General features: G+C 38.8%; 1 protein-coding gene across 6 annotated transcripts in view; it reads left to right on the top strand.

The window, feature by feature from the left end:
* TNRC6C (trinucleotide repeat containing adaptor 6C) overlaps positions 1-26,406 on the top strand; it is a 109,638-nt gene that overhangs the window by 17,811 nt on the left and 65,421 nt on the right. For all 6 annotated transcript variants that reach the window (XM_062592079.1, XM_062592083.1, XM_062592082.1 and 3 more), the window contains exons 2-3: positions 4,224-4,323; positions 5,248-5,269. In XM_062592079.1, coding sequence (XP_062448063.1) covers positions 4,261-4,323; positions 5,248-5,269 — 85 coding nt within the window. In that variant the 5' untranslated portion in view covers positions 4,224-4,260. The remainder of the gene's footprint in view (positions 1-4,223; positions 4,324-5,247; positions 5,270-26,406) is intronic.

Here is a 26,406-nt window from a genome sequence, read left to right as displayed (position 1 = left end):
TGAGTAAATTGAAGCCTGCCTTTCCAGCATTCATTGCTCTTTATTTTTCCCCTTCTACTTTCCAAAGAACTGCAAATGCTATGGATTTATGGTGACTGTCCTTCAGGCTGCTCTCCACCTTTGTGCCTTCAACCATGTCTTCCTTACCATTTTGAATCAGATCTTGAAGCATCTTCTGAATGGTAATTTTCTTCATTTCTATTTAAGAAATACTGCCAGATTTTGACAACTTGGTGAAAGGTCTGTTTTCTGTTCCTTGCCTGTGGCTGTCTAAACCCTGCCTCATCACAAGCAGCAGTAGGTGGTTCTGTTAGCCGCTTGCAGAAAGCCTGGTCAGCATGCTTTGGTCGCCTGCCTTTGGGCATTTACTGTCAATTCCTTACAACCCTAGTTCATCTTTGTGACAAAAAACACGTGTGTTCAGCAGTACAGCGTGCACTGTTGGGTGGTGGTGGGAAGTCAGACCTCGAGTACTACTTAAGCTGGTATATGTAATGTGTAGGATTTATGTCAGTAACACCAACTTTTACAACTATCTAGGGAGGTTTTGCCAACCCAGAATAGGATGTGAAAATTTAAGGTATAAGAGCTATTCCAGAATGAATTTCTCATTGGGCTAAAGTGGCCAAAGACATCCATAGACCAAGTCTGAGAATGCTATTCTTCAAGAGGCATTCCAGACAATTTCCATATGTAAATAAACCCTTGGCATCTTAAATATACACAAATGAAATTCATTAGGCTGCTAGGTTTGGAACCGTGCCGCGTGGAGGGGTGAGAGAGAGACACGTCTCTCTGTGTCTGGTCCTCAACTACTGCAGGAACCTACGAGCTAAAACACAGTATGGATAATAACCTTGCATGTAGTAACACCGATAGACCGTACTTGAAGTTTGTTTAAGAATACGATATTCCCAAAAGGCTTATTGAAATATTCTGGATAGAATGTCACTTTGGTGCACGTTCAAAATACCAGCTGTGGTTTCAAGCGTGGAAGTAATCAGATGTCTGATATCAACTAGAAAACTGATGTTTTTACTTAGTGTAAAAAATAAAATAGACTTAGATTTTGTTCCTTTTCAGGGGGAATAATAAGCCTTTGTGTAATAGGCATCTGCTTACTATAGAGTTCTCGAGGTGCCCTGAGCCTGACCTGTATTTCTTCTTGCTTTTCTGTTCACGGAGAGTCTCCTAAGCGTGTGTACCTTACAGATTGTGTTGGTTTAGACTTGGATTTAATAAACTAATTCCAAATTTTTAAAGACAATATCTGATGCTATAGTAAAACTCTCTGTTCTCCAGTTGTAAAAAATCTCCCCCATGATTTTGATGCTTCAAATCTATATATATGGAAAAAGCAAACTTGAACAAATGCATTTGAGACATCTCTGCCTTTAAAGCATGAGCTTTGTATTCATAATTTTTTTAGCATATATCCTGTAAGAAAGATTAAATTGTCTCTAAAGAAGCAAAACTACAACACATACCTTTGACAGCTTAAACTTAATATAAAAATATTTTTATTGTTTGCCTTTTGTTTTGCACTTAAATGACTAATTTTGCCTAAAAGTGACAGTAAAGAGTTGCCATCTGAGAGGCCACTCGGAGCTTTTATTTCTATTTTAAGCATATTTAAAGCATATGTAGTCAGAAATGTCATTATGTAAATCAGTTTTGAGAATTGAATGCCATTAAAAATTATAGTATCATTTCCTGAGTTAATTTGAGGCTATTTTAAACTCAGAAATGAAATAAAAAACAGGTTTTCTACTAGGAGTGGTGCTTCTACCTCTTATGTTGTAATTGATATGATAATATGGTAATAAAATACATTGTATTTTTAATGGAGCAAAATGTTTGCTGTTCTTTGATTTTAGGAAAACCTTTGATATGGTTTATTACCTGCATAAGGGATAAAATAACATACAGAATGCTTTGAAACTTCGAAAGAGTAGAGGATAGAAAGGCTGGAAATAGAGAAGTTTGCAGTGGAGTCCAGACTAAGGAACAAGACGTTGGCAGTGATGAAGGGCCCTGGTATCAAAAATAAGCCCTAACAAGAAAGCTGAAAGTCTGCACATTCCTGTTTTATAGAAAACTCTGCAAATTAAGCAAAGTTGTTATTGTTTTTTAAATTCAATATTTTTAAAAATAATTAATAAAAATTATTTTTTATTGTTTTAAAATTCTGACTATTAACAGATTTAAATGTAACTTGTATTCTGGGATGCCTGTAATCTCATGACTTCTTTCTTAAGTACTAGCAAGAGGAAACTCAAGAAATTTCTCATTTTGCACTGACTTTAATCAGTCACTTTTTTTAAAGAACAAAAAAGCAAGAACTTCCCTTACTAATAGTCTGGCAGGTTAGAATAGGTTGCCAGAGCTCCAGCTGCTATTCTAGACTGTGGGGTTTCCCATAGGTATTGTGTCATACTTACCAATTCTGTAAATTGAATGCTGTAAAATGTCTTAAAATAGCACGAGTATCTATGTTTGGATTTCTCAATTGCTTACTATAATGTTTACTATTTTGAGTAACCTAAGGATCCAAGGAAAGTGAAACTGCTCTTGGTTTAGTCTGCAGTGGCATGCAGGATCTCTGTAAGTGTTAAAGGGACTACAGTGGTCAAATTCAGGATTTTCAGACAAGTGAAAAAGCCAGACAGCTCAACAACTAAAATCTCATACTTTTATCATAGCATCACGTTCTCTAAAGAAGGGAAACTATTTAAGAATTAGGAAACTTGTAAAAGGAAAATGAGAGAAATAGCTAAAGGGCAGAATATTTGCATGGAGAATATTTAAAGACATGATGGCCGAATTGTGGAATATTTGTTTCCCCTTTACATAAAGACCCCACCACACATGCACATAGAACTATTCTGCTACACCAGTTGAGCAAAAAGTATTTTAAGTAGAAAGACCTTCTTTAACAGAACAATCCAAAGGATGGAAACTCTGGTGAGTTCAATATAAAGCAATAATAAGGTAGACCAAAAGTGGTCTCGATTAATAATTTGAAGGCATGGAGTCTAGTAATAATAGGAATGGCTTCAGCCTGTCAGAAGCAGAATGTTCTCCAGAAGGTCTCTAAGCCTGATGAATGGTCAAGATTTAAAGAGCTATCAAGGAATATAACAAGATTATTTAAATAAGTAAATTAATAGGCATTGGTAATTATTGGTATTAGTAATTATTGGCATTGGTATTTACTTGGAAGGATATTAGGGAGGTTTCTACACTGCAGAGGAATACCAGGTGAGTCTGACGAACCATATTTAACTTGAAGAGTAGAGAAGGGTTTAGAACAAATCAGAGTGAACAGTGACACTTTCCCAGGGCTTAGTTGTACTCTGTCAATATTTTCAGAGAATTTGTTAATATGAAATAATCGGCATAAAATTGTGGATTGTAATTTACTGTTTCAAGCATACCCGAGCACTGGAAGCTCCCTTCTGTTCAAGGCAGCAGAGAGGTGTTAGAAGATATGGATTGGGCGTTCGTTGCTACCTGTGCTCTTGCAGTAGTTGCAGAAATGCCCTGCTATCTTGGAAATGTGGAATTCTGGAAGCAGTGTTCTGTTGCTAAATTCTTGCAAAAGGAAAATGGTGTAAACCAGAAATAATGTAAACTGAAATGAATATACTGCCTGTGCTGTATCTGCATTGGATTCTCCTGAATGCTTTAGTGTTTTTATAGTTATTTTTCCAATCGAAAAAAAATTCCGTTCAGTCTGTAGTCAAATTAAAGGCTTCAAAAAGAATTACAAATGATGCTGACTAAAGAAATGGTGTTACTTTTTTAGTTATAGTAATCATTTATTATAGTGATGGACAAAGAAAGCATACATAGTGTGATTTCAAACTTACTTTTTTGTTTATTTTAGGACAACTTCTTTATTTCGCTGCTTAAATTTTAACCAAGATTCCATTGAAACACCTACCTTGTAAAACATACCAGTTTCAAACAGTACTTCTGAGTGACTGGGGAAAGAGGTTCTCTGTAAAAATCTATCATTTCTGAATTTGTATTTCCTACTGTTTTATTTGTTACTGGTTTACATTTTGGAACACCTTTTTTGTAATACTCTTTACAGCACTAGAAAACACCTTTTTAATACATGAGAGTTAGAAAGCTTAGTGATATTTGTATGGATTATTTGCCTTCCTGGATAAGCTCGATCATGCTGAAAAGCTCTTCCAAACCTTTATTTTTATCAGGGAGAAAGAACAAGAAACACAAGAAGAGGAACATTTGATGGAAGAAAAGAAAAAGAAAAAGCAGGAAGAAAAGAAAAAGAAGGAAGGTGCTCAGAAAAAGGTTTGCCCATGTTACTGCTTTTAATGATGTGTTCACCCGTGTGCGCGCCGTACAGAGACTGCTTCGGCAGCCTTTACCCTTGTGAGTAATTCTCACGCAGGTGAGCAGACCCATTGACTTTGAGTAAGGCTGTGGTCAGAAAATCTCTGCAAAATCAGTTGTGACAGTTCATTAGCGCTTCTCAAGCTACTTACCATCCACTGATGGTAAGTTACTGCTTCCACAGCTGTATCACGTGAATATTGTTCATCCACTTCACCGCAAAATGACCTGCGTAGACTAAACTGATACTGAAGTGACTGTGGATTCTGTGGCCATTGCATATTTTCTGTCGTTTGGGATTTCTTGCTTCTTTCTGTGTTCTGGATTTATACAAAGTTAGTTTTAATCAAAAGTGGCCTTGAGGATGTGGATAGCCATTGATTGCTGTCGTTCCCACTCTAAAAATTGGACATTGAATAAAAAGGAAAGTTGGTAGGTTTGAAACAAATAAAAAAAAGGTAAGTCTTTGGAAACTGTGTTGTTAAAGTTGGCAAGCTAATAGTGTGTATGTGTTCAAAGGGATACTGAAAAAAATAATGGAGATGAAAAGTTTATAAGTTAGTAGAAGACTGACTTGGTTCAGGAGTCTCTGAGCCTCTGCTGGTTAGAGGCTGGAGGGCTACGAGGGGGTAGGATCGTATGGCTCACCATGTTCTGTGCCATCTCCTAGGCATCTGCTCTTGGCTTTTGTCCGACAGGGATAGCTATTCTTACGTTCCTCATACATGGGGTTAAACTAATGTTCTCGGATGCTTAACAGAAACTAATACCCAATTTATATGCATTTTTTGCAAAAATGTTTAGGATGGTAGCCCCATAATTATAGCTATCACTTTGAATTTTGACAAGTAATTGATTGGGTTTTTTTGTTTCTTTTTTCAGGCTGCTGAACAAAAAACCAAAGGTAAATTAAATTTATTCTTTTGTGAACCATCTGATATTTTTGTAAGTCTGTTCAAAGATATATTCTTACTCTTTATGCTCTTTTTGTAACAGAGAGAGAATATCTTGTTGCTATAGTTTTTTTCCTTAAACTTTGTTGGAGGAGCTGACATTATGCGTTGGAATTCTCAGTGTAAACTTGTTATTTTCTGATCTTACTGGATATCGTACAGCACCTTTTTGACGTGAATATATACGAAACGACACAGTGTATGTCATCCTTTTTGTCTGATGTCAACACAAATCTTGTTTCCCATTTGGTCGTTGGTAGTTATGTAGCTAACTCAATTGACAGCTAGTTGCTCCCTAAAAGGGGAACTCTCTCCCCCGGCATGCACATGCTCCTGTCTGCACACTTCAGCTCCATTTAGTGAGTAAATTCAGTTAATCAAATCCACGAAAAAGCTGTTTCCCCCTCCTTTTCTTCTTTCTGTGCGTGCTTACTGCTTGATTAGTGAGTTGAATCCGCTTGCAGAGTGGTCCAGGGAGCACCAGAGATAAGCAAGGCATTCCTCTTTTCGGGACAGTGAATTGTTAGATATGTGCTCTAGAAGAAATGTTGGTGAAGCTACAGTCTTAAAGTTGAGGAAGAGAGTACTAGTAATGCCTCTTTCCTGCAGCTTTTGGCCTTTATTTTTTATCATCTAGCCTGTCCTTTGATTTACCTGTTGCCACACAGAGCTGAGGGTTGTAGAACAGGTCTGAATTAGTTAATAAGCACTGTTATTCATTGCTGGGTAATTAGGTGACAGGCAAGTAGTTTCCCAGATTCCCAAGACTGGGAGTTAAGGAAGAGCCAAGCTTAACATATGGGGTTGACAAAACAACTTATGTTTCAAATAGTTTTTTATGTATTTATACAGCAGAAATTAAGTGTTGCTTCATTAATACGGAATTCAGAACTAGTTTACTGAAAATGGCTCCATTTCCTTAGAAATTTTTTCCCATGAAGAAAGCGTGAAATTTAATTTCTTTTTATCTGAATTATGCTGCTTCTGCCCCGTTTACATATTACGTAGTTTATATCAGTGGACTTTGCTTTCAGGAGAGAAGGTAGCAAAAGGAGTTAAACTCAAAATTTTGAGTACATGAAAAAAACTTCTTGATTAAGTTATATAAGACTGATTTCTATTTAAATGAAATATTTCTGTTTCCACAACATTGTTTTGCTTTTTTATTAGCTCATTTCTGTGTCAAAAGTTCTCACTATTCTATAATGAATTGTAATGACTTTTTAATACCATAATTCAGTGGCAGATGTTTTTGTCATCAACATAACTAAGTTAATGAATGTTGATTTCTGTTAATACTGAAACACAGGACCTTCTGCATTCCTGTGTGGGACATTATTTCTGTCTTTGTGATGTCTATTTTTTAATTGCTTTAAAATGTCAAATTTAATGCAAGTTTCATAAGTAGCTTGAGAATTAATTTGGTTTCTCAGCTTGGCTTGCATATTCATTTCTTTCAAATTTAGGGCCTGCACTTCTCCACTGGCTTGATTTTTGTCTGTTATCTTTGTATTTAAGTGTCCTGTACTACCATGGTAAAGTATGAGGAACTGAGAGGAACAGGATAGTAAACAGAGTTACGTTAAGGAACCAGTACTCCTCACTTTTACTGTGTACTCTTGAGAAAGCAATAATGTACCTTTTTGTAGTTCAGCTTCCGGAATAAATAGCTTGGCTGTATAGTGTCCAAACTTTTCCTATCCATAGTCATGCAAGGATTAGTGACTATTTAGAGCCACATGGATGACCCTTGTTTTAAAATTTCCTTTGATGGGCAATTAGTGAATGCTTTTTAGGATGGCATGTGGGAACTTTTAACTTCTACTTAATGATACCACTCTCTTATATTCATCATTAGGAGAGTGTATGCATGCTTGTGAGAAAGTAGCAGGATTATCTTAAAATGTAAAAAGGAAAAAAAAAAAAAAAAGCTCTAAATTAATGAGAGGCAAAAAATGGCCAAACTCTTTAAATAGAACATTCAGTGTTGCCTATAAACTTTAACGCAGTCCTGTGTAGAGTGTTTTATTTTGCTACACTATTAAGGTTGAATGACAAATGCTACTATATTTAAAAGGCAATACAGGGATTATCATGAATTAAGGAGGTAAATTTTTTTGTTGTTGTTGTAAAGAGAGGATTACACAATAAAACAGGATGAATTGACTGCAGCAGATACTGCATGCTGATGTACAGGATGTGTTAAGTCAAAGGTTAAAACCATCCCGGAACTGAACGTTTTACAAAATGTTACTATATCCAGATTTTGGGAGGTAAGGTGTTTATAAATGTGACCTAATGTAGTTGCTTGCAGTATGGACATGACTTTTTGTGTGTGACCTCTGCCGTAAGCTGGAAATAGCCTAGATATGCAAGGGAAGCTGTATCCTGCTTCAGAATGTGGTAACTTTGAAAAAAATTGCCTAATTTCATGCGTGTGCTGTTCAGTTCTGTCACTGGCTTACTTCCACCATTTGGATCATATTTGGAGAATAATAAAGAAAATTATACAACTAGAGACAGGATGTGGAACAATTTTCCAGTTGCTGTTTCTCAGCTGATTTGAGACCCTTGTGTATCTACTGTCTCTTATTTGACATCGGTTGCCTTTCTTGAAGGAGAAGGTACTGTTCAGAAGTAGCTGTAGAACAGGGCAAACTGGAACTTGGGGAGCAATGCCAGAGGTTAATCCTTTTGGGTTGCCTTATTGTATATTAAAAACCTACCATGTGAGCAAGACGCTTTCAAAAATTTTTTCATCGATATTAAACTTTTTCTCTAGCACGGTGGGAAGCGTGCAGATACTGTGCTGTCTGGTGATTGAGTGGCACGTTTTGTTTGCGTGGTTGTAATTTGCTGTAAAACGACACCCGGCTGTTGTACGCTCCGGCGACTGCTGAGGCCTCAGGAAAGAGAAACTGGTAAGGAGGAAAGAGGTTTCCTGTGGGTGGGTGTAGACGGCGTGTTGTCAGTTAAATACTGCTCGGAGACCTCAAACGTAGCTGAATGTTTTCATTTGTGATGTGGAGCCCCAAACTTGTCCAAAATAAACACACGTTTCCACCAATAGAGGAGAGGTGTGTGCCGCCTCTGAAGTCACTGGCGCAGGGGTAGGAAGTGCTCCCTTGCATGACTCCGGCTTCTATTTAAACAGCTCAAATTCTTTGGGATTTTTTCTGTTTAAACAAGGATCCAACTCTTTGAGCCTCCTCTGCGTTATCTCTCTTTAATTTTTTTTTCCCTTAAGGCATTTATTGCTAGAGTATTTTTATTAGGGTGCATCTTTAATAAATATACCGTTGGCAGCAGTTCTAGGCAACGTGTGAAAGGGAAAAAAGATTTGGAGAACTGAAACATAAGCAATAAAAAGGGTTAAATCTTGTACCATTTTTAGCTGAACATAGAAAATATTTTAGTAAATACTTGATTAGAAGTGTTAGCCTAGAAAATCTTTCTTCCTTTCGGCTGAAGCGGAGATGGCCAGTCTCTGCCTGTTTTGAACCTCCGGCCGGTCTGTAGGTCTGGCCTTACCGGGCCTGTGGCGTGTGCCCAGGAAGGGGATTTCAGTGCTCTGCGTGTGGCACGATGCGAGGTTGCAGCCGCTGGCGTAGCTGCGACGATTCTGGGACTTAACAGCCCGTCCGGCACTGCCCATCCTGTAAAGGGGTGATACGACGGATCCTGCGCTGAGCAGTCATCCGCTTCTGCTTGTGACCTGTTTCTGGAGCCTTCCCCTCCCCTCGGCTGTCTGTGCCATGTGCCTTGCGACTCTTCACCATATGATGATTTTAATATGCAACTTGGAGGGTCAGGAAGGTGTATAGATGAGAGATTAGCCTACCTACCAAGGCGGATGCTTAATCTAGTAAGTTTTTTTTGAAGGAGGGGCTTAAAAGAACAGAAAGCATTTCCTACTACGCAATTGCTTGTGATCAGCTATTTGTGGTGTTGCAAATGTTGATCGCTTTTTCAGATACTTCTTAGAATTAGCATTGCATTTTTTTATGCCACAAGCAATAGTTCATCTGGAGGAATGTGGTCAACTGTGTTATAAATGGGCATTAAAAAAGGGCGGGTAGAAAGCTCTGAGATCTAATTGTCTGCTTTGGCATTTCTGTTCTGATGACAAAAGTCATAACGCACCTTCCTTCAGATGTTTTCATTTCCAAATCAAATGTATAAATTCTTTACTTTAAAGGGATTCTTTCCATATTGTGCCCAAATGTTCTCTGTTTTAATGTTCTCTGCTTATGTTGGCTTAGATGTGAATTATTTTCCTTCAATCGACACTCAGTCCTGCTCGTGGTACTGGTAGAAATGTGGCTGTATGTGTATCCCACTGATAACCCTGGTCTTTCTGACCATGGTTGCAGTTTCTGCTGTTTAACTGTAGTTTTCCATCAGAAAACGAGAAAGAGTAGACTTCTTAGAGAATCTCATCATTATTCTTTAGTAGAATTATGACAGTGTGCAACATGGTTAAGTCTGTGGGGAAAAAAGTAAAACCAAAACAGCCCCAAAGTTTTGAGGCTTTTAGTGTGTGTCACATGATTGCAGGGGCCAGCAGAGGTTTTTATCCAAGATTGGAAAATGTGTTTCAGCCTACAAATCAGGTGTGATTTACAACAGACTTGTGACCTCTGACTCATTTGAGTATTTATAGCTTATGCTTGAATATCTGCCTCTGCCATCTTGTTAGTTCAGTGCTATGTTTGTGCTGAACTGCTTAACATTGTAGTGACAAAATGTGCCATAAATCATCGTCGCAGAAGGAAGGGTGCGTTGTAATAAGTTCTTCAGTTAGATCTTAATATGTGGTCATTTGATAACGTAATGATAACTTTGTGCCATATGTTAAGGGCTTTATAACACAAAAATGTTATTCTCTGTTAAGTACTACCATTGTGTTTTGCTGTTTTAAAAATCTTCTAACGCACACAGATTTGGGTTTCTTTGACAACCAACTTATTGATACAGACAAACTCTCAAAAAAAAAAACAAAAAAAGGATAATTCGTAGAGTCCTTGCCATAATATTGGGTGGAAAAGAGCAGAAAATACTAAAAGGTGGGAAAGCACACTGGAGGAGACATTTGCATATTCAAGAAGAATGAGCTGGAAGGTTTGGAGCTAATTAATACAGAGAAAAGCTTTATTTTCTTGCTTATTTTTTCAGGCAGAATGGCTCTGGTGTTCTTGACATTTTGGTGACAATAGTTCAGTGATATTTAACATGCTTTTTGCTTTCGTTAGTATAAGTCACATCATAAGTATCTTGGTTCAAGTTAGCATTGCTATTGAAAGCCAATAATCTGAATTTAAAGTAACACATGAGTGTGTGGATAGTCTTTACCAAGCTGAAAGCTCTATTTTACTTCGTGAGCACTTTTCTTGTCAGTCATGCTACTTCTCTATTCAAAGGTGTCCAACTAGAGACTGATTGTGGTGTTAAGCACCGGTGTCCTTTTGCAGGAGAGAGGGTATGTCAAGATGTGACACCCTAAGCCCTGCAGTCAAGGATGGAGAATGCTGAAGATTGGTGTCTACTCTAGCTCTTGAGAAATGTTAGACTCTGCAACTGCAGCTTAAAAAAAAAATAAAAAAAGCTTCAATTTTTTTTTTAATAAAATATATATTCTTCACAATGTGCTCCTGTTCTCAGCAGGATGTCAGCTGCCCTCTTGAAGCGATGCAAAGTGCTCTGACTTGTTTGCATAAAATTACTTCTTTCTCTTAAGGCCTAAGTGAGCACCACTAATTCCCTTCAATGGTGGTTACCTTGAAGACTTCATAGATTCCTCGTTTGGGGATAGAGAAGTAATTAGGAGCTCAAGTCAAAGGCCCTAGATAGTTTTAGTACTCACTCCTCAGTATTAGTGTATGTACTTCACTGTGAAAATCTTCTGTAGTTTATCATCATGCAAATGTAGGCAAGTGCTCATAACGTAATTACAGACAGCTCTAATCTTCCGAGTGGTTTGTCTTTTCTGTCAATTAGGAAATGGTCTGGGTTTGTCAAATCCAAGAATGGTGACAATCTTACCTGTGTTTTTTCTCCCTTCTCTCCCCTCCCTTTCTCAACTGTTTGAAAATTGGAGCTTTCAAACACTAGATCTAGTTAATTACAAGTATTTTTCAAATGATCAAAATGTTGCAAGTCTTGATACCCTGTTTGAAGGCAGTAGGATTACATATTTCATCAAATTTCTCTTTGTGTTGGCCCTTACATAATGAATTTCAAGTCTGGGACATTATCCCTGCAAGAGTGCTCTGTGAAAAGAGAATTAGAACAAGCTAGGCAACACTAGTTTGGCTTTTCTAATCTAGACCTGATTCTAGATCAGGTCTACGTGGCAGTGCCTCTCAGACAGATCCCTCGCTGGCTTTCTAAAAAGCAAAACAACTGCCAATACACTTGCTGACAACTGTATATTCTAGAATATACATTTTAACAGCTACACAATGATAATAACAGAAGTTATGATCAAGCTGCATGCTGTTTTATGGTAATTTATCTACCCACGGTGTCTACTTTTGTACACAGTGATAGGCCTCCTTTTCAGTAATGATCATTGTGTAATGCAATATATTTAAGCATGTGCACTATGAAATGGTCAAAACTTACACTTCTGGCATTACAACAGTTTAGACAATAGCTCGCTTTCTTCAATCAGTCTGCTTAGAAAATAATTATTTTTCCCATAGAATATTGTTTGATACTTCTTTTCCATCAGAGCATATATACCCAGCTGCTTGATCAGATACGTTTTTCTGTTTTAACATATTGCCACATGCTGTATCTACCAAGAATAATGGACCACTGCATTTCTCTGTTTTTCTTACCCACTCGTTAGTCTGAGATTTGGTTACTTGCGAATGGCGCTGTAGCACTGCTCGCCTATTTTACCAGGTCAATCCTTTCCTTTCTGAACTAGAATCTGTTATTAGCTTTTACGCTTATTTTAAACAGACAGGTATATCAAGGCAGTTTCTTCTCTGCCTTGAGGCCTACCTCACTTAGCTCATTCTTTCATGAGAAATTCTCTCTGCAGCTGCCATGAAGCCATCTCCATGAAAACCTATCTGCTTTATGTTTTACCTGCAGTGATTGTCATCTTACTACCTGGAGGACGGTTGTGTCCCATCTAAATGTAATATCTATAAGATCTGCAAGCTATAAGCTTGGAGAGGTGCATCAGGAGAGGGGAAATACACTAACTCGATTTTGTACACAAGGGGGTCAGCTGTTTGGAGTTGTATACTAACTCTCTAATTTCACTTTTCTTGATCTCTTCCTCAAGAGGCAGGAAATCTGCTTTTTTGACACTAGTCTGCATTCTTGAGATGGTTGCTACAAATCCTCTAAAAGATTATTGTGGCAAAATGAAGGAAGTAAAAAGTGTTTTGCCTCTCTTATGCTGTATGTGGAGTCTTTGGGCTGAGGGACCTTGTATTCTGTTGACTATCTGGTGTTGACATTCCTCTACTCTGAAAACTTAGTTTGCCTCCTGACATCCTTGTTTTGCAAGATAATTTGAATTCTTCTCCCGAGTTGTTAAAGATGGTAGTCCGTACTTTACAAATCCTGCAAGACTACTTAAAATGTCCATCTAACTAGCGAACACTCTGTCAAATACTCTGGAGCGTTCTGTCGGTTCGGCATTGAGCACTTGATCATTCACATTATTCTTGATCTGGTCTAGGCAGTGTGGCATGCTTTAGCTTCCTAAGAGGTGATTTCTCATGAGGTTGATTGTAGGTCCAAGATGACCACAAGAGGAGGTGATTGCCTTTCTAAGTATCCTTCCCTAGCCTTTCTGGCGTGGCAGCATTGGCACCTGTTAAGCAGTCTTGTGGAATCTGCATCTAATGGCAATACCAAATGCTTGGGGAACTCCTTATCTGCCCAGAACATGTCAGCAACTATGATTCCTGTTTGTCCAAGAGGAAAAGCTGAACTTGAGGTATGGTTCAGGCTCTTGTTTGCTTCTTTCCATATCAGCAGAAGTGATTCTCCCCAGTCATATCGTAGAGTTCCCTGAAGATCCATCCTCCTGTTTTTGGGATGCCTTTAGCACTTCTGACATAACTTCTAATTTGGCTGCTTTTGCTGTCTTTGTTCACCAGTGTTTACAGATCCCTAATTCACATCTGAAGCTCTTCTCTTTTGTGTCTAACATCTCTGAGGAGCAGCGACTCTCCTCAACAAGAGAAAGTCTTGAAAATGGAATAAGGAACATAATATGTTTGATGTTGTATGTCTGACATAGCAAGCCAGGAATTCTGATGGATCCCATTTGCCATCTTTCAGGAGTAACATTCTTCTTCCTTTGTGATATATTTCTAATAATGTGCAACAGTCGCTGTAGGCCTTCAGTTGCTTCAGTTAGCTCAGACACATTTTCTTGCCTTCAAGCAAAAATTAACTGGATTATGGGTCTGTATTCTTTACCTTCTCCCACACCAAACAGCAAAACCCAGAACCTGTGTCTCTGCCTCACTGCTCCTTGAATATAACCTTCAGAAACCTTTGGTACAATGTATTCATTACTGGCCAGAGCCTGCTTGTAGCTCTGCCCAATGCTTTTCTCTTTGGGAGGTTTCCCCTGCCTTGTAAGAGAGATACAAAACCCACTAAATTTTCCAGGGTGACCCTTTCGTGCGTGACAGCTGCTGCAGTCTGCAGGTTCCCAGGACAAGAGTAGAGGCAAACTCAGGTAGTGAGATGAATTGATAACCGACTGAAAGGCAGAGCTGAGAGGATTGTGCTCAGTGGTGCAAAGTCTAGTTGGAGGCCTGTTGGTAATGGTGTATCTAGGATCCAGCATTGTTCTTATTCATCAATAATCTGCACAAAGGGACAGAGGATACTGTCAGCAAGTTTGCTGATGATACAGAACTAGGAGGAGAGGCTGTTATATCAGAGAACTGTTCTGCTATTCAGAGGGACCTTGAGAGGCAAGGGAGATGGCCAGAGGGGAACCTCATGATGTTCAACAAAGAGAAGTGCAGAGTCCTGCACCTAGGGAGGAATAATACCATGCTGCAGTACAGGCTGGGGTCTGACCTGCAGAGAGTAGCTCTGCGGAGAAGGACCTGTGGATCCTGGTGTACAAGAAGTTGACCATGAGGCAGCGTGTGCCCTGGTGACTAAGAAGGCCAATGGTATCCTAGGTTGAATTAGGAAGAGCGCTGCCAGCAGGCCAAGGGAAGTTATCCTTCCCCTCTATTCAGCCCTGGTAAGGTCACATCTGGAGTACTACGTCCAGTTCTGGACTCCCCAGTACAAGACAATCATGGAGCTGCTGGAGCAAGTCCCACATAGGGCTCCTTGAGAGATGCTCCAGTTCCTTCATCATCTTATATGAGGAAAGGCTGAGAGCAGATCTTATCAATGTGTACAAGTATATGAAGGAAGGGTGCAAAGAGGATGGGGCCAGATTCTCTTCAGAGGTACCCAGCAATAGGATCAGAGGCAGTGGGCACAAACTGAGACACAGGAAGTTTCATCTGAACATAAGGAAAAACTTCTTTACTGTGTGGACAACGGAGCCCTGGAACAGGTTGCCCAGAGAGATTGTAGAGCTTCCTTCCTTGGAGATGTTCAAAAGCTGGCTGGACAGGGTCTTGGACAACGTGCTGTAGGTGACTCTGCTTGAGCAGGAGGAGAGTTGGACTAGATGATCTCCAGAGGTCCCTTGCAACCTCAACCCTTCTGTGATTCTGTGATCTCTCAGCCAGATCGGATTTCTGTTCTTTTATTGTAGGCGAGTGAGGCTTTGCATCGGAAAATGCCTTGTCTCACTGCGGTTTTTTGGGGAACACTTTCTGGCTTGCTTGGAATAGATTTTGCAAAAAGCTTGCTTTTGGGCCTCTAATATTACAATTCTGGACACATTTTCCTTGGAATTTGGGACAAGATGTACCTCTGATATTCACGTCTGGTATTTATGCCTGTTTTTTTTTAATTGAGATTCAGAAAATGTTTTAAAATATTATTTACCATACTTTACACAGTATTTTATGGAAGTATTGAATTTCCTATGCGTGTTTAATGGAACGTGAACTGAACCTGATGTTTGGATTCTTACAGAATTGACATCACTGTTGTCATTGCCAGTGGCAGATACAGAAATACCTTGTGCTCCCCCTGCTGTTAATAGCTGTCTCTTCTTAGAGCTCATGCATGGAGCGTTTCCTTTTTTAAAGCTAAAGTAATAATACTTAAATGGCAGTTTGTAATTCCATAGGATCATTAGGGTTAAATAAGGCCCACATTTGCCTGAAGTATTTCAATGACTCTTTAATATGCATTAACAATAAAGTCAGGGTCATCTGCTACAGCATTAATACCATCAGTTTACAATTACAACCTGTCCATTATTTACACTGGGAAATTGAGGTGTCTTAAATTTTCCTCCTAGCAGATTATCCTTCCTTAATGTGCAAGAAACAGTATTTTAAAAAGGTAAGATGATAATATATTGTTCAATAGATCTGTAAAGCCATTAGAGAATGGTTATTTTTTTGACCTCCCTAGACAAGCAGGGTCTTTTTGTCCTTCTTTGCAGTATCACTTACTGCAAAAGATTTTTAGTAGAAATAAAACTCTTAGGAAAGTGAACACTGTTTTAGAAGGCTTGGGAAATCACCAAAAACTTAGGTGTCGGGGGGGAAGTCTTTGAGTTTCATGTGTTAAACCAAGATACATTTCACGGGTGAATAGGTCTTACATTACTAGTGCTGTTTCCTCTGGATAAGTCTAAGTACAGCTATATGAAATACATGTGAGTAGTGTGTGTGTGGGGGGGATAATTGCGTATTCCTTCCTAGTAAGGAGAAGACATGTGTCTAAAATAAACTGAGCAGAATTTTTGAATTAAACTGAAGTAATAATATTAAGTTATTATTAGTAATCTTTATTAAAACATCTTTAATTTCTTTTAACATTCACGTAATAGAATCTGATTTACTGGGAGTGGCATTTAATTAATTCAATTTAGAGAGTTAACTCTATTACATATTAGTACAGAAAATTACCTCTGAACAGTCATTTCTCACTGGTGACATGCAATAAGTTAATTTAGCTCCGAGTTCGTTTGGGCGCGTTGTGAGTTCCTCCCGGAAAGTTGCTATGGTGACAGTCCAATCAACCAGGAACTGTCAACCCCAACAACAAATACAGCCGCCTGCCTTCGCACGGGGACACCGCCGCTCGTGCTGCAGAAACGCTGACAGCCGGAGAGGCTGTGCTCTGTGCATGTGTGGGTTTTTTTCCTTTTCTTTTCTTTCCCCCCCCCCCTTCCCTATTCATGGTGGTTTTAGTGAGCTCACTTGTTTAAGTCTTTAGAGATGCCAAAGTTGCTTTGCAAGGAGTAGTGAAAAGCTTCCTGAGGAATGCTGGGGCTGTAATGGACCTGCTGTGCAGCAACGCTCTCACAAAAGGGAGTTTTCTGCGAATCCGCGTTCGACAAATTGAACGGAGCTGCTTTGGCTTCGTCTTAGCTGCAGTAAAACGATTGCAAAATAGCAGGCAGAATTTAGTTTGCTTTTATCTCGGAAAATTTTATGAGGGATTTGAAAAGAAGAAAGTCTGAAAACCGCTAGAACTGTTTTCTTTTATGTTTCTGAATAATTTAAATCCTATTTTTCGTATATCGCGTGAATTCCCGATGGCCCTGGAGACATAAAAAAATGTATTTGGCTTAAGCTGAATTAATGAAGAGTTTGCTTCTGATTCTGCATGAACCCAGGCTCTGCTATCAGGTAGCTGAACTCTTCGTTCAAACCTAAAACTTCCAGTGAAGAGGCTGTATTTGGAAGCTTGCTGAGAAAAACATCATCTGCATATTAAAAGTCATGCTTAGATTTAAAGTGAGGTATTAGGAGAGCTGAAATGTAAATTTAAAGTTCAATATGTTTTCTTTTTTCTTCTAAATCAGTATGCAGGAAATCAGACTTAACTAGTGGTATTTTTTTTCTTTTCTACAGTATGACTTTAATCGAGTTTATCTGAGCAAGGAATCGTTTGCTCTGATTTTTGGGGTCCAGATTTTTCTCATCTGCTCATTTCTGAAGACAAAAGATTGCCATTTCTGTGGGACTGGTTGTATTTCCACTATTATGAATTGCATCCAAAAGAGGATGTGGAACTTTAAATATTTTTCTAGTAATGAAATTTATGGAAGTTTGTAAACTGCGGTCTCTTAAAGTGGCCACCGTGTCCTTTTTTTTTTTAATGTTTGTAAGAACATAATTCCTCAAAGCATCCATCTTCAAAATAATTATGTTTTCTACATAAATGAATAGTTTTTAGTTCCATACTATCTTCAGTTAACCCAATAAAGGTTCAGATCTTGAAATCTAAGGCCAAAAATATTTCAGTTTTTGTGTGAGATAGCTACATACATCAATCTTCTGGGTGATGCTGCCTGACCTTTGGAATATATCTGGGCAGCTGACCAGGTGGGGAAGCTGGTCCGTGCTGAAATCTGTGTTGGCGCTACTTCAGTTACTGATTTTGGCTGATTTAAAATGATGGCCCAGATATCTCTACGCTGTCTTTAGGACAGTAGTATAAGCATACGTTCTTAAACCTTCTCTTTTGGTAGAATGTGAATTTGCAGAATTATGCCAAAATTTCGGAGGTTTTTTATTGGTTTATTTAAAACATTGTTCTTATCCACAAAATTCTCACTATTTTAATATTGCACTTAAAAGTATTCCTTTGGTACCATAACTGTATGTGACGGTAGGGCCAAAGCTTTGTGTTTACACAGAGCTGTAGTCAACTTGACGAATGTGCAGAAGCACTGCCAGTGTTAGTGAAGAATATACTTAATTCCTCCTTATCATATAAGGTATGTTATCTGCTGGCATGTATTCCTCAAGCAGTTGACTATGATGTTTTAATAGAGATGTCTAAAAGGAGTAAAATAACTGTGCAGTCTGCTTCTCCCCAAGATCCAAATAATCGGCAAAACCATGTTTTTGGTTTCCTGAACAAAACTGCATGCAGATGTATAGTGAATCTGATGTTTCTAGGCAATGTTAGAGCCAGTATTGATCTGATACAGATTGGTGGGCGCACATGCATGTTAGGCCTGGGACATCTCTTGTATTGGTCCACAGCACATGTACATGCCCAGTAGGCCTGAGGGGTCCTGGGCATATTGATCTCACTGTGTACCTGTTAAAAAATTGATCCATAACTACACGCTGGCAATTTCCAGACATGCTAGAAAAATAGCTAGAGTTCTTGCTTTTTGTTTTCCTCTTCAAAATTTAAGCTGGAAAGGAGGTCATATCTAACATAATGTGGATGCTTAGTACTTCCAGTTTTTCTGCAGCATGGATGGGGCAGGTACTGACTGTACCCTGAGACACCCTGAAGCTCTAGGTATGTGCACCTTGCACATACAGCCCATCGGGGCTGCGCATACGCTGTAGGTGCGGTGTAATCCGTGTGCCTCTGCGGAGCACCTGCATTACGGTCCGCACTCAACTGTATTGAGTTTTAAACAAGGCTCAAGGCTTGATGTGAGGGGTAGCCTGTAGATGTGTCACTGTCCAAGGTGCAAATGAAATTTTAAGCTTTTGTTGTATACAGTGAGTTAATGAATATTTCAGATTATTTTAATTATTAATTGCTTTATGAACACCACAATTAGTGTGAACTGAATTTTCGTATTTACCTGTTTGCACAAATGTTTTAACAATAAGCAGATTTCTACTTTAATTTACTATTAAATCTGTACTGGGAGTGGCCGTATTGAAATGAGAAGAGGAAATGTTTTCAATGTGGTGGCTTAGCACCATTTGTAAATATATTTTTAAAAAATTGTCAAATTTGAAAAGTGTATGTAAAACATTGTGCTGTGATATTAAATGTGCACGGTCAACTTGAAATTCAAGCATTCGATTCCTGGTCTGCCAGACTTCCTATGTGACTCTGTATCAAGTTATTTAATCTGTTAAGTTGTTACGTGCTTGGATTTTCCTACTAGTACTTGAGGTGATGATAGTGTTAGCATTGTATAATTTAAAGCTCTAAGTTGTTCCTTGACTCAATTGTATAGTTACTGTTGGGGCTGCTGTAGCAATGTTTAGGAGAGGTTCAGAGGGCAGGAGGAAAGGTGAGCGAGGGAACCTCATCTAAAGCCTGTGACTCGTTCCTGAAAGCTGAAATGGTATAATACTTCACTGTTTTACTGAATTGCTGTTGAGATTGAATGCTTGTGAAACTCTGAGCTTCTAGATGAGCTAAAGCTAACCTAATAGCTGGGGTTTAATTGTTTTTAAGTGTGTGTTTTTTTTTTTTTTTTTTTTTTTTTTTTTTTACTCTACTGTGAGGAAGTATATGAGAAACATGAATTTTCTAGCTGCCAAGAAGGCTGAACTTGCTTTGTATGAATCCCTTATCAGAAGCCTGCAAATGCTCCTATATTCTAGCTAAACTCTGCTCTTCTTAACTCTTAACTCAGAGCGCCGTCCTCTCACTTTGTCATCCAGTAGAGTTTCTTGTACAAGCTGATTCACTCCCAGCAGTGACTCTTATCTCCCTTCTGCCCTTTTTAGACCATTCTTAATGTTATTGTTTCTTAACGTTATTAGTGTGAGAGATAAAAGCTTTTAATAGCTTTGTTATTTTCTGTTTTTTTTTTTTTTTAATAGGCCAGTGGACTTGCAAATGCCAATGTGCTGTTTAGGGAGAAGAGTCTGTGTATGCAGTGTCCTTCTCTAGAAGTGAGAATTGACTTTGCAGGAAACTGAATTCAAAGTTAAACGTATTATATGTCAGAAAGATGAACTATGTCAATGCTGAAATGTCAGAGGCTTACTCGTCAGGATAGACGATAGTCTGGAGACCAGTTTCTAGCAAGAGATATTTATTTATTTGTCCTTACAATGGGTGTGTATTTGGAAAAGCCAGCGGGTCAAGAGATGTAGATGATTAATACTGGAATTTGAGTTGCATGAATTCATAAACACTGTGTCACATCATTTGTGAATTGGAGTACTATAACTTGAAAGAAAGCAGACAAATTGTTAAGCCCTGAAAGTTACCCTGTTATCGGTTCATGTCCCGAAGGAACAGCCATAACTTAACTGTTGCTATTATCCAGAATTTTGATTCAGAGCTTGGACTTTCCAGCTGGAGGCCAGATATATATGGCCCAATTTCCATCCATCAGCCAGGCCGTAGTAACCACGTGGGTGTGCTCATAGCCTGCAATAACCACGACATAGTCTGACTTGCAGTAGAAGAGTATGGTGCAAAAAAGCATTATATTTGCTTTGGATTCTCAGTCTATTGTTGATAGCAACCTATCAGACTAATTAGCTGTTTTAATGCCCATTAGGATTAAAAATGGCCCAGCTAATTAATTGTGAATTTAAAGTTATAATCAGTGCCAGCATAGCAGAAAAGCAGTATGGAAAATACTGGAAGTATACTTCACAAGTGTGCTGTATGCTAAACCAAACTAGAATAATGTAGCACATGATTGAGCAAAACTTAAAAATGTATGTATATTTGCTCTGATAATCAACCTGAGAGGGAAAAAAGATTCCCATGTAATGACTGAGGGAAAATGGGCAGAGTAAATGAAATGGCTTAGGCGCTCCAGTTTAGTTGTAGGATTGTGGAAAATAAGGCTAAAAAGGATCTTGAGAGGTCATCTGTTCTGTCCTCTTGCCCCCGAGACAAGCGCGCCAAACCTGTATCATGTCTGCAAGTAATCCTTAATCATCCTTATTGTTAGAAATGTAAATCTTAATCTCCCTGGCTGCTATTTAAAGCCAGTAAGTCTTGCCCTGTTCCCTGTGGGTATGGAACAAATTATTTCCTCCTCTTTCTTTGTGTTTTAGGGGACGAGGGCTTTTTTGTTTGTTTGTTTCTTCGTTTTTTCCCCCCTTTTTTGCTGTGTGTATCCTGAGTCTCTAGATCGAGCTCCTCTTCCCTTGCGTCTGCCCCGCCGTTCACGTTTCCAGCTCGCTGAGCGTCTCCTTTGTGCTCCTTCCAGGTGGTCCCTATCTCCCTGCGAGCGAAGCCGCCTGCAATGGGAACGATGTTTTAGTTAAGACTTTAAGATGCCTGGCTGAAGTAGAAGGGTTGCTTTATAAGCCTCGGAGCTGCTTATTTATTCCATTACAATGCTTGTCTTCTTTCGACAGCCTGACCTTTTTGCCTCTGTTCAGTTTATGAGCTGCTACAAACATTGCATCTTTTTCTGCAAAACTGCTGTGGGGTCACTCATTCGCTATTTTGCATTTCCTTCTTCCAGCCTAATAGCTTGACTCCTTATTGAATTGCAGTGCTGTTTTTTTTTCAGACCGCTTCTCCAGGTGATCGCGGTTGATTTCTGATCCTATCCCACAGCAAACTTGTCACCCCCGGCTTGTTCCTCCGCAGCTCGGTGTCGTTTGCGGATTTAATAAGGAGATTCTCCAGTCCCTCCGCCAGCTGCTAATGAAAATGTTGAGCGGCGTCGGCTCAGATCAAACCTCCGTGGAATCTTTTTGAAATACACTTCCATTTTGACAGCAAGCCATTGATTCTTCCTGAGAATATTCCAACCAATTTTACATTTAGTTCTCATTTCCCCCATTTGCTTGTGACAATATCAGCCAAGAATTTCATGTCAGAAACCCTTATGAAGTTAAGATACGTAGAGAGAGGTTTGGCTGACGGTGGGATGCCAAAAGGAAATGTGGGAAAACAGGCAGAGTTTCAGTTTGAATGAAGCAGATTGACGGGGTCTGAGTAGAGAAGAGAACCGAACGAGTTGTCAGGGTCGCGGCGGTGGTTCGGCTGTCTTTCTGGATCCACGGTTCTAGGGACAAAATAGAGGGAGTTAGGCAGTGGATGAAGTCCTGAATGTTTCTGCATTTCAGGCTTTTGCATAAAGCCAACAGTTGAGGGGGTAACACCTGTAACTAAATGAATTAGCAAAGCAGCAGATGACGAGAAAAAAAATTACAGAAGCCAACAAATGACGGATGCAAGAAGGGCATGGCCTATGTCGAATGTTTCTGATAAGGGAAGGTGAATGAAAATACCAAGTTCTAGCCCAGAAATACAATTAGAGATCTCCAAAGCTCTTACAGCTTAGTCTGCAAGGATGGAGGTTAGTTTGAGAGGTTGTTTGGAGAGGGGCAGAGTTGTGAAGGCAAGTGAGGACACGAGTGGGTTTATGAAGACAAGGTTGAAACGTTCATACTGTCAGGAGGACCCAAAAGAGGAACCCAGGGGAGAGGAAGGGAAGGAACCGTGCGAGTGTGGCTAGGGAAGGATGTTGAAAGAATGTGGAATTACCTGAAAAGGAACAACTACTAGAAGAAAACAGGTCATAAATCTTGGTGCTGGTGATTTAGAGAGGTTTTGTTTGCACAGCCTCCTGGTTTGTGCAGAAATTTATAAAGTTCTTCTGTTGCAGAGATATTGTGCTTTGTTTTTCCATCGGTAGCTGAGGATATATCCATTTAAAATGAACTAATTCAAGCACTTATACTCCCTCATTAGTCCGCGATTTGTGACGCTGTCGTTTTTTAATTTATAGTTTTTTTTCTGAAAGTTTTTTTTAGATAATTTAGTAACGGTGCAGACAGTTAATAGTTTTACAGACACTTTACATGAGACCATGGAAGAATACTCTTAAATAAATAAGTTGTGCTGTGTATGTATTTGGCCTAGTTTCCTGAGGAAATGAGGTTTATGAGATTGGGCTACATTCTTGTCTCTGTTTCCCCATTTACCTTTCACAGTTTTTGTCCGATTTTGAATAAATTTGTAGGTAATTCAGCGCTACTGGATTTTGGCAGATTTCATTGAGAGGTGCAACCGGGTGCAGGACAGAGACTTAATTTAGTGCCATTATTTCCCTTTCCCACCTATCTGCTGAGGTCTTGAGGCAAGTCCGTAATGTGAACTTAATGGTTCTCTATTCCAATTAGTTTGCCACCTGGCCAGTCAACCGACATGGAGCTTTGAGGAAGCCCCAGTACAGTTAATACCAATGTATGTTTAAGAAAAGAATGTTTAGTACTTCAAAAATTGCAAAGTACAACCAAATTGAATACTATTTTCAGCTTGCTTTATTATTTATATGGTTCTAGCAGCATTGGGAAGAAAGATTAAAATAAAACCTTTACTTTGGAAGGAGTAATATGGAAGTCTCGCTCTTGGGAAGATGATTTGTAACTGACTTGTCACTGAGGGGCCCATAAGTTATTATGATTTCCTCATAAAATATTGGTTTCCCACAGATGGTTGTAAAAATCTTTCTGGATGACATATTTTCAAAGGAGGTTTTCCAGCATCAAAATTAGGAATTAATTTTTGACTGAATTGAAATCCACTCAATAGATAACAAATAAATTTCAGCATTTAATATAGATCAATTTATGATAGGTAGTTATCTGCTAACTTTGTGCAATGATCATATATCTGAATATGGTTTTAGAATAAATTATGCTTATATCTTGATGAAGCCTGTGAAATGTGTTCAGATGAACGGATCAGACTGCTACATTTGTCTGCAGAAAATAGCTGCAGAGTGGATTTTGAATTCATTTGTAGTGAAGGTAGCTCATCATGCAAAACCCAAAGCATTTAATTGTGGCTGGAGAGCTCCGTCAGCCAGTGATTTAAACACAATTTAAAAACTACTGCCAAACAAGCAAGAAGGCCTGGCCCTGCAGCAGGTAGGTATATTTGCCGGAAAAAAATAAGTCTGTCTTTTGGGGAATCAAAATTTTAAAAGTGTTTTTTCTCCTGTTGCCATTGCAATGGCAAATATTATACAACCAAAACTGCTTTCTGGAGGAGTGGGACCGGCTAAATGGCTGGATCATACGTAGACTGTCGTTACTCCAAAAGCAGAGACGTCTGGCACAGGGATGAAGGAATAGGTGACACTTCTTTGCGTGGGACTTTCTTGCTCATCTCCTCTCTCTAGGTCGCAGAGTTGAGTTGCGGAAGACGGTAGAGAAATCTGAACAGTTGATACAGTGTTTTTCCATGAAATTTGCAGCTTCCTTTTAATTTCTATTCTGACTTTGAATTTCCTGAGGAAAAAAAAAAAAGAAAATCAAGTTTTGTATTGAAGGCGTAAGTTGGTAAAAGTGAGAGAAAACTGCAGGGTAAATAGAAAAAGGTAGGTTATGGGAGAGGTTTTAGAAGTTGGATGTTGAAAGAAAAGAAAAGGAGGCAGGAAACATTGCAAAATGCAAGAGAAGGGAAGTAGAGAGGGAGCGAGCGGAAGGCAAAGCAGGAGGAGGAACACCACACTCAGCTATGAGATGCAGTGGAGGGAGAAAATAAAGTTAAACCAGGAAAAGGTTTTACGTAGTCTCAGAATTTAATAAATTGTATGTTCAAGGAATAGTACGAAATTCTATTTTTTAAAATAAGTGGTGTTAAAGCCGTAATAATGCATATGTTTTTACTTTTAACTCTGTCTTTTAGGCTTTATTGAACTGCAACTACTGGTTTTATGTTAAAGCCCCGTCGTGAGGGCTGTTACAAATTAATTTTGCAATTTGTTTCAGCTTTAGACTATAACTTTTTCTGCAGTACATATTTTGTGGGTTTTTTTCTTTTCAGGAGAAGTTTATGTACTTGGGGAAAGAGCAGGGAGAGGAAATACACCCACTTTTGTATGGAAGTGTTGAGAAGTATTAGGTTTTTATGTAATAGTTTAGTGAAACACCTTTACTTTTGCCAGTAGATGTCACTGTGGATAAAAAATATCAGCGCTTAGTAGACAAAGGAGGTAATTTCCTAAATGAAAATTCATCCTTTGAAAGTGGGTTGGGGGACAACACTTTTTTTGCTAAAAGAAGATTTTTTCCAGCAAATAAAAATGAATTTCTTACTAATCAGGATATCTATTTTTGCCATCTGCAATCCCGTGTATTTTCTCTTCACCCGAGTTGGGTAAGTTCCTGTCTTTCAATCCGACTTCAAAGGGGGTGCCAGTGCTCCGCTGTTTTAAAAGCATTTGCTATTTCGAGGTTGCTTTAATAAGCATCGTTTCTCTTTTACAGCGTACATACGCGAGGAACTGGGCATGGAGGAAGTGTCTTCGTTAAGGTTGATTTGGAGGGGGGAGCAAGACGGGGGAAAAAAAATTGCCCCTATGATTGGTTGGGAGAATAGCTCTGAATTATGGGATCCATCTGCTTCCTGTAATGAATTCATAAACCCATCAAACAATGACCTGAATGAATTGCTGCAGGAAAAAAAAAATAATAATAATACGCAGGCATGATATGTTTAACGCAGTGAGGCATTGGCATTGTATAATCAAAAATTCTTCTCACATCCAGCACTTTGCAATGGAGCTGCTGGGTTTAATAGAAGCTGTAAATAAATCCTGTCACACAGCGGCCAAGAATGCGTTTGTGGGTTTTAACCGTTTCTCCTCTGGAGCCTCTGTTTCTTCCCGGCTTTAGGAATGCAACTTTTATATAACTGGGTATTTGGGAAAATCGAGAAATGTTAATGAGGTGAAGGAAAGGAAAAAAGCTGCCATAAATCAGTATTATGTGGCTGAGGCAGTTTCTTTCATTTATGCCTGTTCTTTCCTTCTGTCATAGAAATGTACTTAAACGCTATTGTTGTAATTGAAATCTGGTAGACTGATCCTATTCATTATATTAATAAAATCCACCTACAATTGCTCATAACACTTTCTATGCAGTTGGGATTCCCGAGATTGTAATCATCAAAAAGCATATGGAGTAATTACTGGATTTGTTTGGGTAAAATTGGATTAAGAAGTTTAGATACCATTAAGTACTGATAATTATTACAAGCAAGCTCATTGTTTAGTGTATGTACAGCACTGAGAATATAGAATAAGCAGATACCCATCACAAACATCTTAAGAGCAAGCAATATCGAGGCTTTTATTTTCAAGTGCCTTTAATTGTATTTTTGCAAGATTCTGTTTAAAGATTTTTGCTTTAGCTCTTTAACCATGTGTTTGTGGTAGTTATGAAAATCATATTGTATTAAATGTTAATTAAAATATATGGGGGGGGAAGTATTTCCAGCTTGTAAAATATTGCAATAAAGGCTGAAT

This window comes from Rhea pennata, chromosome 19, assembly GCF_028389875.1.
Source record: "Rhea pennata isolate bPtePen1 chromosome 19, bPtePen1.pri, whole genome shotgun sequence".
NCBI lineage: Eukaryota > Metazoa > Chordata > Aves > Rheiformes > Rheidae > Rhea > Rhea pennata.
This window is presented reverse-complemented; position numbering and strand designations above follow the sequence as displayed.